Below are 16,126 nucleotides of genomic sequence, written 5' to 3'. Positions count from 1 at the left end.
TTTTTCCCTTTGTTTTTAGGCTTGATTCATAGAAAAATAATAAAAAGTCTAGTTTTAAATAATTTTGATTTATCAAATTTTCAATGAATCAGCTGTTTCAGAGAATCTACTTTGGATTTTTGGATCTCCTCTGTTGCATTTTTGTTTTTAGATTACTCTTTTCTAGGTTTTTGCTATTGTTCTATTCTCAACTATTTGGAGATCCTGGAACTTTAAGTTGCTGCTGTCATGGGATAAGTCTTGGGGGTCTTCAAGGAGGGGCTGAGCTTGTTTTGAATGTGTAACGAATATAAATTATTTGGCTGTGGCAGGTGATATTTTCCAAGGGTGACCAGAACAACATCTCTTATCACACTCTTCTAACAATGTCACTTTGATAATTCTCCTAACGGGAGATGGATGTGTGCTAGGCCTCTTGTCCCTTGAACCTGGGTGGGCCTTCGTGATTGCTTCATCCAGTGGAGTAGCATGGAATGATGCTAAGTCACTACTGATGTGGGGCACACGAGAGGGAAACGATTGATGTTTCTCTATCACATTGATGTTTCTCTCTCTCTCTAAAAATCAACTTAAAAAAAGTATTGTTTTGCTTTTCAAATTTAGGTCTTAACCCTCTGGAAATGTCTGTTGGTATAAGGTATGAGGTAGAGGTGTAATTTCGTTTCTTCCCATATAGACACCTAATTGTCTCGGCATCATTTTGAAAAGCCTGCCCTCTTCTCACTGGTCTTCTACGTTACTTCTCTCAAATAGTGCGACTTTTCATGCACGCGGGTCTGACCGAGGGGCCCTATTCTGCCTACCTGGTCCGTTTGTTAACCCGGCACCAATGCCGCATGGTCTGAATTATAATAGCTATATATAGGTACGCTATTATGATATCTGGTAGAGCGACTCCTCTTCAAGAGCTACTTTGATATTCTTGGCTCTGCATTTCTACATAAATTTTAAAATCAACTTGTCCAGTTACACACACACGTCACTATGGGGTTTTTTATTGGAATTTCACTAAATCTATAGATCAATTTGGGTAGAACGGATGCCTTTCCAGTCCTGAGTCTTTCAGCCATGGACATGGAACATCAGTACATTTAGTCAGGTTGTCTGAAATGTCTCAGTAAAATTCCATATTTTTTCTATAGAAGGCTTACTCTTTTGTTTAATTGTTAAGTACGTCATATTACTTGATACTATTGTAAATGGTGTATTATTTCCTTATTTCACAACATGGAATGGTTATATTCATTTTTATTTGGAATCCAAATATCTTGCTACATGGAATACATTTTAAGTGGAAAGAAATTTCACTCACTTTCCCAAATTAACTTGTCACTCGTGAAAACTTGATTGTCTCTTTGTACAGTGTATGGATCACCTGGAAAGACCACCTGGTGGGATTGATGGTCACTGATTAAGAGCATGGACTTTGGATTGAGCTATGTCTGGGTGAAGTCCCAGAATGGTTACTAGCAGCTGTGAGTATGAGCAGGTGACTAAACTTACATCACATTTCCTTTTTCTGTAAATACACAAATTAAAATATTCTGCCTATTAATATTGTTTTGGGGATTAAATGTTACAATGTATATAAATAGCTAAAAAGCACATAACCCGACACATAGAAATGTTGACTAAATGTTGACCAATATTAATCATAATGATTCCTGCTTGCTTTGTATTAATTATGTTGGACATAAGTCTTAACCAACAGGTTTACTTTTCCTCTTAAGCATTTATTTTTTTACCCTTTCTTTTCTCCTATAGTTTTCATAATTTTTCTCAAAAACACAATCACTCTCTCATCTTGCTCTAAATATTCTTTTTCACCTTCCTTTTAAAATCTTACCACCAACTCAATACACTCAGGTAGGAAAACAGAATATTTTCCCCTTGAATGTCTCATTTCCCTCCACAAGAACATTTATTCCATCTTACAAGTTATCCCCAAATCAAAATAATAGTTAAAGTATTATACTAGGGTTATGCAAGATGTTTACAATGGGGAGAACTGGATGAAGAGTACATAGGGTCCTCCCATACTTTTTTTGGTGCAACTTCTTGTGTATATGTAATTATTTTTAAATAATCAAAAAAATATTTCTGTAAGTTCTCTTGACCTTTTTTTCGTTCTCTTGAACCTGAGATAAACTCACCCCAAATTTAAAAACTGCACATTCTTAGGGTTCCCAGAAACCCAACACACTTAATTGGGTTAAAGAGACACCACACCATCATTATTGATGATTTTCTGCCATTTTCCTGATCAGACCCCCATAGAAAAGAATAAGTAAATACACACATACAAGAATTGAGTGAGAGTCAATAATTACACTATAAGCGGCTGTTTTGTTTTCTTGTTCTACATTAGCTACATCAAAACAAACCACACTAAAAATTAAGTATCAAGATAATCTTTGGTCATTTAATTTACTGATTCACAAATTTGACTGGCATTTTTGGTTTTCTGTGACAGTTTTTAAAAGAATAGTTTATTGATTTTGAGAGAGAGAAGAATGGAGAGGGCAAGAGAAATAGAAACATGGGTCCACTGCCTCCTGCACGCCCCGTACTGGGATTGAGCTGAAACCCAGGCACGTGCCCTGGCTGGGAATCAAACTGGCAGCCCTTCGGTGCACAGGACTATGCCCGACCAAGTCACAGAGGCCAGGCCTTCAGCAACATTTTAAAAACAAATTGTTTATTATGAAAGTAATATACCTCTATTCACTGATAGCAAACAGACATCATACAAAAATAAATAGAAAACTAAAATTCAAATTTAAAAAAACTCAAATCATATACGTAGCATTAAATTTAAAAAAATAAAGGAAGTTATCTGGAATATAGAAATAAGCAAGAACACAATGCTTTTAAGTCCATTAATAGTCTTGATAAAGTAAAAGAGGACATCACATCCAGAAAAATGTGCTGATTTAAAAATAAAATAGACTCACAGAAAATAAAGACACAATTTTAAGAAATGGAAATGGTATTCTATATAGCAGAATGGACACAGCTAAAATATGATTTAGGGAGCTGAGAGGGGTTATTCTTGGAACACAATACACACACACCACTATACGGTACAAGAAAAGAGAAGTCTTGGATAATAAGCGTGGAAGTGCTAATATCCCCTACGAGAGTATTAAAAAGAGAGCGCCATACAGTGGGTAAGAGGAAATGCTCAGGCACATAAGAGAGAGACCGTCTAATCAACCCTACTTCAGGTGCATCTTGAGAAGGCAGATTTCTTTGGAAAAGACAACAATGTTGGGGAAAATAGCAGGCATCAGGGAAAGAAGAAGACCGAATATGAGCCTACGGGAGCTGGGCAGGGCTGCTGAGGACAAAACTTCGTGGGTGTCACTCATTCATAAGGTCACAAGGAGTTGAAGCTGACTCAACGGCATATAGCACACATGAGAGAGAATGTTCAGATAAAAAATAATACTAATGACAGCTAACACTTATATAGTGCTGACAGTATACCAGGCCCTGGTCTAAGCATTATCCATAATTACAATATATAGAGATATATACATAGACAGAGATGTATACACATAGATACATATACATATACGTAGTGTAATTCACTATAATAAAAGTATTATCCCTGCTTGATAAATGAGGAAACGGAAGGAGACGGTTGTTAAGTAACCTAGCCAAGCTCACACAGCCCACAAGTGGGAAATAGGGAGTAAAACCTAAGTCGTCTTGCTTTAAAGTATAGACTCTTCACCACCAAACCCTCAAGTCTTACAATTAAAAGAACCTCTCATTAATGTGCTAAGCAACATGAATTTAAATGATAAAAAGAAATTTTTCAAAGCTATCAATGGAAAGAGGAAAGGTTTCCCTGGAACAAAAAATAGATTCCTATTAGACTTTTAATTGGCAACACTGGGATCTAAGAAGATAATAAAACAATAGCTTCAAAGTTCTGAAGAACATATGAAATATCAGGAAGAAGTTTACCTAATATTAATTACTGTTATTTTCAAATGGTGAGGTTGGGGGTGATTTTTTATTCTTTATAATGAACATATGTTTCTTTGAAAACAATAAAATTATTGTTATAAGAATAAATACATTCACATGGACTAAATTTCCTAAATATGAAAAATGCAACTATAAATGTACTAGATAAATACAGTACAATATTTTCTCATTGGAGGAGATATGGATAAGAAAGATTGTCCAAAGAAAGATTTTTTTTTTTTTAAATAGAAAGAAGCCATAAAGGAAAAGATTAGCAAATTTTACTACATAAAAAATGTTAAATTCTGTTAGGACATAAGTTAAAAGATATGTGACAGACTAGAAGAAGATATTTGTTACATATATAGCAAACCAAACTTAACATTTATAATATAAACAGTTCCTATAAATCAACAAGAAAAAATTTTTTAAAAGCACAAAAGTGAACAAGACATACAAATAGGCAATTCACGAAAGTACTAATAGCCAATACCCACTCAGCCCTTCTAGTATTCTTGGAAAAATACATATTAAGTAAATAATGTATCATTTTCACCCAACAAACTAACAGAAATTTAAAAGATGAATAGTACATAATGTTTTCAGGAGTAGGAAACAGGCAGTCTTGCCCATTACTGAAGAGGAAGTAAATGGTACCTTTGGGAAGGGCAATTTTATAGTATCTGTCAAAGTTAAAAATTGTTTGGTTGTGTTTCTAGACATCTCTTTTATGGGAATACTTACTTAGGTACCAAAACAAGTAGTGCAACATTGCTTAAAACACTAAACATTGCTTCACACATTGCTTAAAACACTAAACATTGCTTACTTAGGTACCAAAACAAGTAGTGCAACATTGCTTAAAACACTAAACATTGCTTCATTGGATAGGACTTCCTCAGATGACAAGCACCAGAGCCCAGAATGTCTGGATATTTCACTCTTAATTGCTAGCCACACAAGAGAGTCTAAAGGCAATGTCTGACTCCCCTTTTCACAGAGACAGAGTCATTTCCACAATAAACAGTCCTTGGAGAAACAGCTTACTGATGGGCTTCATCAACTAGAGACTGACCCCCCAGAAGCTCCCACAGCAGCTGCCAAGATTTCTGTAATCAATACTAGAGGCAAGGATTTTCCATGTTTTCCCAAATCCGATAGAATATAATGTAATATCATATCATATCATCATACATTCCTATACATGCTCACAATATTGCTATTTTCATGCACGCATATGCAGTGGATGGGTCATTCCTTTGTTTTTATTCTTAATAAAACTGATATTCAGTTCAACAATTAATGCTAATCAATGAGTTGGGACTGAGACCAACAAACTGGAAAGTAGTAGTAATGAGTAAGCAGGATGTTGTGTTGCTTCTTTGATCAAAACAATGGATCCTCATGCTATTTCTACCATCTGTAAAGGCAAGAAACAGAATCCCAGCAGAAGCATGAAATAGTGTTTGGATTCCCATAGTCCCGCCTAGTTTATTTACAACTCCCTTCTTCATCCTTCCTGCCTTTCCAGATGGTTTTCTTCTTTGTTTCCTAAACTGAGTTATGCTCACTGCCTTTAAGATGCTAAATACTTCAAAAGCCTTCCTCTTTAGCTCCTCACCAACAGAAGTATAAATGCTTACCTTTGCCGAATTATGCTGGGGTTAGCTGTCACTAGATGACTTTTGGATCCAACATCTTTAGTGTATTCATTTGACAAGGGAGGAAGATTGCATCTAGAGAAACAAAAGCAAACATTTTAGAATGGTTTACCTACTTTCAAATCGTCAGTTATCACAACAAATAGGAATTTTACTAAGTCTAGCTCAATTCACAAATAACGTTTGGTCACCTCTCCCTTTTTAACGGGCATCAGATGACTATCAGCATCTTCAAAACACTGTCATAAGAACTAGCCCTGTTCTAGAGGAAAGAAAACATCAGCTGGAGAAGTAAATGACCTATGGAAGGAAAGAGAAATAACTAGAATGAATTTATTCCATTCAAAATATTTTTGATGTGGGAAGACAGGAGTATTAGACTTGAAATTACAGCTCAGGATGGTGTGGTACACTAGAGGCACAGGGCCTACACTGTACTCTGCATACCTATAAACCTCAAGAGACAGGGAGGAATTGTATTTGTTTATGTTTTTCCTTCTTTTTCCAAATTCTAAAATATAATAGCACATTCAGGGCAAACTCTGCCTTGAATGTACTATTATAATGTGCTAAGTCAATGCATGTCCCACTTTTGTATACATGACCTATGTATGGGTTGATTACTGGTGATGTTACAATGATGTCATCTAGAGAAATGCAATGATTCTCCACCATCCCAGTTCAGCCAAGGGAAAGAGTATATAGGTGACATTTTCCTGGTGATGCAAATAGCTCTCACACACACACCCACACGCACACACACACCCTTGTTTGCTTTCCGTGGTCACAATGTCTTATAAATGTTTACAATGGAAAATACGGCAATTGCAAATCCAAATCCCATGGCTTTCTACCAGTGGAAAATTTGAGAAATCAATTCATCTGCCTGGCCTGTTTCCCCACTACACAAAATGAGTTCAGTGTCATTTCCTTTCTAATAAGGTTGTTATAAAGATTAAACGGAGAAATGTATAAACAATCCCTACCTTTATGTCTCACGCATAGTAAAAGCTCAAAAATATCACATACCAGAAATAGTATATCAATACAATTAAATGTACATCTATTTCTTATGACAATCCCAAAGGAATCTACAGTTTCCAATAGGTTTTATTTTATTACTGGGTCCTAATTTCTCCTCTCCACCCATATCTCTAACCTGACTTCTACCTCATCAGAGCATCACTAACTTTTTATTACTTCAACAAACTAAAACATTGTTTATTTGTAGGTAAAGAGGTCTTACAAATATTGATGTCTTCGCAGTTCCCCAATGAATAAATTTTTCCTACAAAGTTTTGCCAGGACATGAACTTGCCTGGGCGCCCACTCAGCTGATCAGCTCAAGTTCCCCGATGTTGTCTCTTCTCCACCCTGTGACTCCTACCACATCAGGGCATCCTAGGTGGAGACCTGTCTCAGTAGATTTAGGATCTTCCTTTCACCTGTTCTTTGATAATGAGATACTGGTTCTTTTGGCAGCTACCCACAGATTAGTCATCTAGCCAGTGGCTTCTGCTGAGTGTCCATTGAGAACAAACACAGTGGGCACTGTGGAGAACCCAAGGGAAGCCGAGTCATAGAGCCTACTCCTCAGACGTCTCCAGTCTAGTGGTCACACGACATCCCTTGTGGTTTCTGAGGACCCTCATGAGGGAGTGAGCCAATGCCTTAAGCAACCAGGCTGGCCCAGCAGTGGTGCTCACTCTGGTCTTGTGATTTAATTGATCTTTGCAGACATGAAGATGACTTCCAGGATAAAACACCGGCTAAAATTTGCACATTTGTCTCTTGAAGAAACTTTGATCTTGATGGTCCTACGTAACATTCAAGAATCAGCCAGTTTACATTAAAACTATGAACTCTGAATATTGCTAAGGAGTGCTGTTTACCTACTTCATCATTATTAAACGAAGCAAATACTTTGTTTTTCTGTGTGTTCCTTGTGGTAGATCTATGGCTCGCATGCCTAGGTTCCTTCGTACCTCCTACCACAGGGTAAAGGCTCAAGAAAAACATGCAGATATTGACTGCTAAATTCTACAGCAAGGGGAAATGCTTAATACAATAAAGATAATATTTTATAAATGCTTTCCTGTAAAATAATGAAGTTATATTTTGGTGTGAATATCTGCTTTAAGTTCTTCTGGGTGAACTTTCTCTTCAAGTGCAAAAGTCTGTGACACTTCCCCGTAGCTCCTTTCTTTGAAAAAGCACACTATCATTTTAGCTCCTCAACTCCTAAGTTGGAAATTAATTACATAGATTTACATAAAAGGCACATTTAATACAGTCAAGTTGTTTCTAATAAGGCATAATTGTATAAAAGTGTTTCAAATTTTGCATTATCGCTTGTTGGCACAATTAACAAATATTAATGGCTAAATTGTCTTAGTAACTATGCTCATGAATCTAAAAGATGTGATCACAGAACTAATGAAAAATGAAATATTCTTTCAATTGGGGAGTGGAGGTAGGTGGGGAATAGGCTTGGTGGACATGAATCTTTAAACAGAAAAAAATCATGAAGTTACTTTTTAAATTTTATGTATACTTAGGTATGCAAAACACACACTTGAGCATAAGTCAAAGGCACCAAAATTACGTTGCCCTCACTTGTGTCCCTGAGCCACCCAATTCCTCTCTAAGATGCAATCACTCTTATCTCTGTCTGCAGGCCTTCCAGACAAGTTTTATCCTATATTACTTTTCAAAGTTTTGTTTTTTGTTATGGAGCATGTTTACTTTGAAAAATGGGAAATTGATTTTTAGCATTAGAAGTTGTGTTTGAAAATGTCTAAGCAAAGAAAAGTATAGCGTTGTTATACTCTAGTCCAGAAAGACATTTCTAACTGAACTCTGGAATGTCACTGTGTGCAGGTAAGGCCACAAATGTAACTGTAACTTTAGTCTAAAATAGGCATACTATGTCCTTTCTAATAAGATTTACTCACCAAATGTTTAATCTTGAATCTATGCTACTATCTCAATTTCCTAAGAGTACCCCAAAATGTGTATTAAGCAGCCATTTATAAATAGATCTATAAATGGTCAAGTCAAAATAATTTTAAAACAACTTATCAACATTTAATTACTTCCATATTGTAAACCATAAATAAGGCTTTTTAAAAATTCAAATGTGTTAAGAAAATAGCATTATTCTTGCAATTAAACCAAAGGCACATGCACACATAGCTCGATGCTATCTTCGAATTCTTTTCAATCCTCACTGCCCTCATCTGTCTCTGAACACTATGCTTCTTCATACTATGCTGGGCACTCTAATCACGGGAACTCATTAATTCTGAACTTGAATATATCAACACCAGATTGTATACAAGCAAACTTAGCCTTGGTTATTAGCAGTAAATATGCCCCCACTAGATAAGTCCCTAAGATATTCAGGCCTAGCCTTCCACATGTTACCTTTAAAATATCCATCTTCCTGCCCAGCCAGGCGTGGCTCAGTGGTTGAGCGTTGACCTGGGATCCAGGAGATCGGGGTTCGATTCCCGGTCAGGGCACATACCCCGGTTGCGGGCTCAATCCCCAGTCAGGGGTGTGCAGGAGGCGGCCGATCAATGACTCTCTCATCATTGATGTTTCTCTCTCTCTCTCCCTCTCCTTTCCTCTCTCTGAAATCAATAAAGATATATTTTTTTTAAAAAACCACTTAAAATAACCAAATGGATATATATATATATACGTGTATGTATATGTATATGTGTATGTGTATGTGTATGTGTATATGTATATGTATATGTATGTATATCCGTGTATCTCCATCTTCCTAAACGTAGGGGCACACACATATGCACTCAGGAATAATAAAAAATGACATTTATTATACTGCCTCCTTCTGCATTGTCTTAGGACTTCTTGAAGTAACTTAAGTTCCCTGAATCTGTGAGTATAATGTTATCCGTTCCCTCTTCCTTACACAGTTTTTGGAAAGAGCAAGTGAATTTATAATCAAGAGCATTTGGAAAGTTTAAACTTGACTGCATGAACTGGGTCGCAGTTACACAGTATTCACACGATCGCAGACAGAACTGGAGTTTCTGCAGTGGAAAGGCCTGAGGAACTGACTGCTCTCGCCTCCTCAAATTCATCAGGAAGCTGAGCCCCAGCCAAGGTAAGATGACTTACTGCAGATGACAGAGCTAGTCTGTGGCAATGGCCTGCCCTCCTACCTCTCTCTTGTCTTTGCTGGCTTCTCAGCCTCTTCTTAATGCCAACGTATAGAAGTGAGTGCCTGAATTGGACCCAGGGTCTCTTTTCTTCTATCTGATTGTTTCCATTCCTACTGCTTGAATACACCTCCAGCCCCACCTCCGGCCACTCTCATGACTCACGACACTGAAGGCCCTTGGTGTCTTCCCCACATTAAAGCCTTGCCAAAGGTTGTTCCTGTGCCCAGGGTGGAATGGCTCATCCCAGACATCACTTTCCTCAGAAAGTCCCAGCTCCCTCCACCCCTCCCCGCTGTCTGCCTCTGAATTATCCCCATCACAGCACTAGCACACCTCCAGCTTTTAAGCCCACAATAGAACTGTTCAACATACCATTTCCAGAGCCAGCTAAGGTGCCCAATAAACCGAAGTTAAACTGACTTGAATGAAGAGAACTGTATTATTGTCTCCATTTTCCTAATGTTTGTATATATTGCCAAAAAATTAATAATAATTGCAACAGAGAGGAAAATGCCATTCTACACTGGAAAAACCATGGCAGGACATCTTCCTGAAGGATCCTTGAATATAGAAAGATCCCCCATTCTGCTGCAGGCTTCACCAGTGAGATAAAAAGTTTAAGACGCCCAACTCTCGTTCCCTGAGAGGAAACCTGGTTCTCCCCCACGAACAGGGCCTCCCCTGCTCCACTAGCTCAGAGCTCAGAGGTGGTTTAGTGTTCTCTTAGCTACCTTTCCCTTTGAGACCATTACCTTAAAAATAAGCACAAAAGCCAAATCCACCTCCTTCCTTTACTCGCCTTCCATCCTCTGCGTGCCTTCATTTTTTTCAGTAACAAATGTCTTCTTTTTCTACAACACATCTGAGCATCCCCAGAGAAGGTAAGCTCCAAAAGTATATACTCCAGCAGGCCATTCTTTGACATGAGCTCTTCCATCCCACCCTCCCCCGTCCTCAGCACACGCCCTCCAGGCTCTGAGTGACCCTATCATTTGCCCCCTTTGGCTCCCTCCTTCCTTTCTCCTTCATGCCTCTCAGGGCCCAGTCCCAACGTGTGTCACTTCACCGCTCTCCAGCCAGGCTTCCACGTCGTCGCTCTCTGTCCTTCACTCCTTTCACTGAGATAATCCCCAACTTGCGTCAGTCCAATCATCTGGTCAAAATCGCCCCACAGTACAGGTGGTGCCACTGCAGTGGGATGGCCTCTGCCCTTGGCTGGCTGTGCCTTAGGAAGTCCTCTGCTCACTGCTGCAGAAGCCTCCCGTCCTCTGCAGGAGGCGATGCCCACGTCGCCACTCTGCCCAGTTCTTTATTCCAAGCTTACTCCTCGCTCAGATTTATTCCCTCTCCATCCCCCCAGTTTTCCTGTGAGGCACAGATCAAATCCCTCTTCAGATCCCACCAGCAACTTACAAATGCTTTTGTGAAAAACAGAGAAAGAAAACAGTGGGGCATGAAATGAGTAACTTAGAATATTTATTCACACAGAGTTAGTCTTCAGAACACTTTTTAAAGTTCTAATCACCCGACTGTAATCTAAAATAAAATGTGCGTGCTTCCACTTTGGGGGTCTGCCCAGAATCTCCGAACCTTCCTCTGCTTTGTACTTTCTTGGGGCACGTCCCTTTGCTCCCCTGGCCCTCTCCTGAACTCACTTGTATATGACCTTGAAGGGAAGCTAAAGGGCAGCTACCGCTGATTAATCACAAGCGACTAGTTTCCAAAGGCCCCTGGGCTTGGGGGGGGGGGGGGAGAAAAGGCAGAGGCCCACTGTGGGCACTCTCTTACCGCATGACAAAATGAGCTTCATCTATGTGACGGCCACAGCCACTCTTCTTCAGAATCCCACCATTTCCCACCACCGCGCACTTCTTCAGGGGCAGCTGGAATGGGGTTGCCTAGCAACAGAAAACAAGCGGGTTTTCACTGCAGAGAACACACAACTGCTCACAAAATCATTGTTTACGGCCGACCCTGTGGAGAAATCTGACCGGAGATGGGGCAGAGGAAGGGAGCATATAGAAAGAAAGATGCAAGGAGTTTGTATGAAACAAGCTGCCCTGTTCCTTTGAAATTTAACACACAAAAATTTAGCTCTCTGAAGTTTATTTAAATGAACACTTTTTTTTTCCCCCTGTATCAAATTGGCCGTGCACACAGTAGTGTCTGCTAAGGAAAAAAGAAAAATCCAAGCTATACACAAACATATTTTTAAAGGCATTAAGCTGGGAACCAACTCAAATGAATTCTATTCCCCAATTTTAATGCAATTTCATTCATTCATACAATTAGTCATATTCACTCAGCAAGCATTGCTGGGCATTTCCTATGCTAACTGTTGTGGACTGATACAAGGATACAGAAGTCACAGGCCTCAGGATTCACAATGTGGGACATGAGGAAAGTGTGCACATATATACTTATGTAATACACTCTAATGTAATGCTGAAATTGTTGTAGGAGAGGTGAGCTCCAAATGCTATGGAGAATTCTAAAGAAGTGCAGGAAGGCACTGCAGCCAAGTCGACTCAGGGAAAGCTTTCTCACTTAAAGGATGAGCCGTCTGGCCAGGCAGAGAAAGCAGCATAAACAAAGGCACAAAAGTGTGCTGAGAGCCAGTGCTGTGTTTATGAGCAACTGAACACGCTGGGTGGGTCTGTCTAGAACTTAGGAGGCACTGAGGGGCAAGTGACTTGTGACTGAACCAGACAGCATGTGACTTTCTCTCTGCAAACACTGAACTGGATTGCAAAAAAAAAAAAAAAGTTCACTGTGCCTGAGTGTTCCCTGAAGTGCTATTTATAGTACCAGGGAATATCCAAACCAAGCAGTAGCCCCTGAAAGTGAAATGCGTCATTCGGTCTCTTTTAGCCAGATCAGCATGAACCACGGGTACAGAACTTCCTCTTGCTGAAACAATGCATAACCGTGGGAGCTTTTTGGGAGACCTTACTATACATGAGTGACACATGAAATAGCTATAGTGATATTAAGTAGGCCATCCTGAATGAATCTGAAGTAAATAACATGGATTATACCAAAAGAGTAAATGGGATAAATACATGAGTGTATACTACAAAAGCCTTGCCTAGGCATAAAACAATTAAGCCAAAAAAATTATCAGAGATATCATTGCACTCATGGGTAACTGAGGCAGGCTCCTGATGCAGCACAGAGGACAGTCTCCATTCCTGGGTTCCTAGTATGTAAAAGGAACAACCAGAGCTATGAAAATACAGTTGACAACGATATAGTACTTAAAGTCTAAGCATTTGCCTGCAGAGAGTTAAGAATTCCCTGAATGAGCACAGCAGAGACCAGTCCAGTGGACTCCAGAGCAGGACACAGAAGAGGAATGAGCAGTTGGCCAGCACATCCAGGGTGGTCCAGAGTGATATGTGGCATTTTTCTCAATCACTCCTGAGAGGAGACTTTGAAATCAACATTCAAAACACATTAGTTAGATCTACAAATTGTTAGAGATTTTCGTATTTATGCGCAAGTTAGCTGTTCATTAATTGCACAAGTATTTACTAATTCCAGGAATTGCCCTGGGTGACAGGGAAGTAAGTGATAATCCCTGTTCCCCTGGAGCTAACATTCCGGTGGGGAGACAGATGATAAAGATAAATGAGGAAAATGAACAGTATGCCAGGTGGTGACATGGGCTGTGGAGAGAAAGAAATCACTGGCATTAGGGGACCAGGAAATGCTCCTGAAGAGGAACTGTGATTTACATAGGCTGTCAGGGAAGAACTCAGAGGAAATGCGTAAGCAAACCCCTGAAGGAGATGAGCTGTGAGCCTTACTGATATCGTGGGAACCACTGGTGTAGACCTGGAGGAGGGAACATTCCTGGGGTTTGAAGGGAACAGCCAAGAGCCCATTGTGTCTGGAGATGAGTAAGCGAGGGAGACAAGCAGGAGAGATCAGAGAGTTAACTGGTGGAGAGGTTGGGGAACAAATTCTGTAGGGCCTTGGAGGATATAGTAAAGGCCAAGTTTTATTCTAAGATGAGAAACAAGTTCTGAATGGTGAGCAGAGCAATGGCAATATGCCACATTTTGGAACAATCACTTGCTGCTGTGTGAACAGGCTGGAGGATGTCATGGGCACAAAGCAGCAGACCATGAGAGACGAGAGATTTGGGTGGTTTGGACTGGGGTGATAGGAGCGGGGGTAGTGAAAAGTAAGCAGATTCTGGAGATATTTTAGAAGAGGAGCTGACTGGATTTGCTGATGTAATGGAAATAGGGTAAGAGAAAAAGAGAAATCAAGAAGCATGCCAAGGTTTTTGGCTTGAGCCACTGTAAAGATGGACTTGCCATTTATTGAGACATGGAAGATTACAAGAAGAGCAGGCTTTAGGGGAACGATCTGGAGCTTAATTAAAAAAAAAAAAATCCCCACTCAGGGATACCTTTTTATTGATTTTAGAGAGAGGAAGGGGGAGAGACAAAGAGAGAGAGAGAGAGAAAGAAAGAAACATGGATATGAGAGAGGAACATTGATCAGGTGCCTCCCACATGCACCCCAACAGCCCCGACTGGGGATGGAACCTGCAACCTACTCCAACGAACTGAGCCACACCAGCCAGGGCTGGAGCTTAATTTTAAATATACCAGGTGTGAGATGCCCATTAGACATTTAAGTGGCAATGTCAAGTGGGCAATTGGATATATGAGAATGCAGTTAGAAAACTGGTCTTTCCTAGAGATGGAACATTGGGAGTAATCAGTATATTGTAGGTACTTAAAGTTAGGAGAATAAATGGTGAACGAGTGTAGACAGAGAAGAGAAGAGGCATAAGACCCGAATCCTGGGGCGCTCCTCAGGGGAAGGAGGAGAGAGCAGTAAAGGAGACTAAGAAAGAGCGGCCAATGGAATGGGGGAAAATCAGAGCAAAGTGTGGTGTCTTGGAAGCCAGGTTAAAAACCTATCTAGAGAAGGAAGGGGGGAAATTGCATAAGATGCTACTGATAGATTAAGAAAACAGCTAGCCCGGCCGGGCGTGGCTCAGCAGTTGAGCACTGACCTAGGATCCAGGAGATTGCGGTTCGATTCCCGGCCAGGGCACATGCCCGGGTTGCGGGCTCGATCCCCAGTCGGGGGCGTGCAGGAGGCAGCCGATCAATGACAACTCTCATTGATATTTCTCTCTCTCTCTCCCTCTCCCTTCCTCTCTCTGAAATCAGTAAAGATATATTTAAAAAACACACAAAACAGCTAAAATTGCCACTGGATTTAGCACCATGGAGGTCACTGGTTACCTTCACAAGGACAGGAGACTGATCTGAGTTCAGGGAGTTATACATGTATATTTGCATATCTATTTGAATACACCATAGTTTATTTGAAAAGTGTGGGTTCGCTCATCCTCAACTAATATTTAGTTGGCTTTGTAAAAAGCAACTTAAACCACCCCCCTCATTGTGGTTAGAGAGGTTCCAGAACCAGATTGACCGGCAATCCCAGGTTTCCAGGCAAGAACCTGGGCTCAGGACAAGCAGATCTGGGAAGTGGCAGCAGCAGCGTTTACCTGGGTACAAAACTCCCCCTAACTTCCAGGTGGTGAGATTGCGGGGCAAGCTGTCAGGCCCCTGGGCATGCTCCTCCCTGTCTCTAAAGGGGACAAAACTGCACAGGATTTTATGAGATTACATGAGATGATGTGTGTAAGGCACCTCTCAGAGCCACTGCACGGTCATCCGCTCATCTTCCTTCACTTCTCTCATCCCTTTCCTCCTTCCAGCAGAGTTTCATGACTTGCTCAAGCCATGAAACACCTAGATTCCGTGGGTTTGGGGGAAACATGGTAAAAAAGTGATTTATCTACCTTAATTGGAATAATATTATTAGCAGAATATTTAACTATTAAACCAATGAACTATAAAAAAAAAATTTAAGCTCTCCAACAAAAGCCTAGCGAGAAAAACAAAGGCCATTCATTTCTGACTTTTTTCCTGGCAGCATTCATTTGTTACTTCATTTGGTCAACTGCTAGCCCTCACACAAGCAATTTCATTTCAATAAATATTTCTTAAGTGCCTGAGTGCACTCTTCCGGGCATTGGTAATACGCCAGTGGGCAATAAGGGATCACTGAAGCTTGATAGAGAGGAAAAATTTAATTGAGAAAACACTGTGGAATTTTTTAACTAATTGAGATAGTATCATTATTCTATTTTAGAGCACAATATCTCAGTGTGACAATGGGAAATGCTCATCAGAATGATGAATGAACAAGGTGTTTCCCTTTTGGGGTATACTACACAGAGAGGACTTTTAATCATAC

At 40.0% G+C, this 16,126-nt stretch overlaps 1 protein-coding gene across 1 annotated transcript in view; it reads right to left on the bottom strand.

Annotated features, from left to right (window-relative positions):
* The window catches only part of ST8SIA1 (ST8 alpha-N-acetyl-neuraminide alpha-2,8-sialyltransferase 1), a 99,236-nt gene that overhangs the window by 23,436 nt on the left and 59,674 nt on the right, over positions 1-16,126 (bottom strand). The window contains exons 3-4 of the mRNA XM_081127523.1: positions 11,621-11,730; positions 5,622-5,714 (exon numbers count right to left, since the gene is read on the bottom strand). Coding sequence (XP_080983649.1) covers positions 5,622-5,714; positions 11,621-11,730 — 203 coding nt within the window. The remainder of the gene's footprint in view (positions 1-5,621; positions 5,715-11,620; positions 11,731-16,126) is intronic.

This window comes from Miniopterus schreibersii (genome assembly GCF_964146895.1).
Source record: "Miniopterus schreibersii genome assembly, chromosome: 2".
In the NCBI taxonomy this organism is placed as follows: domain Eukaryota; kingdom Metazoa; phylum Chordata; class Mammalia; order Chiroptera; family Miniopteridae; genus Miniopterus; species Miniopterus schreibersii.
The sequence above is the reverse complement of the archived record's forward strand: the minus strand, read 5'-3'. Positions and strand labels throughout refer to the sequence as shown.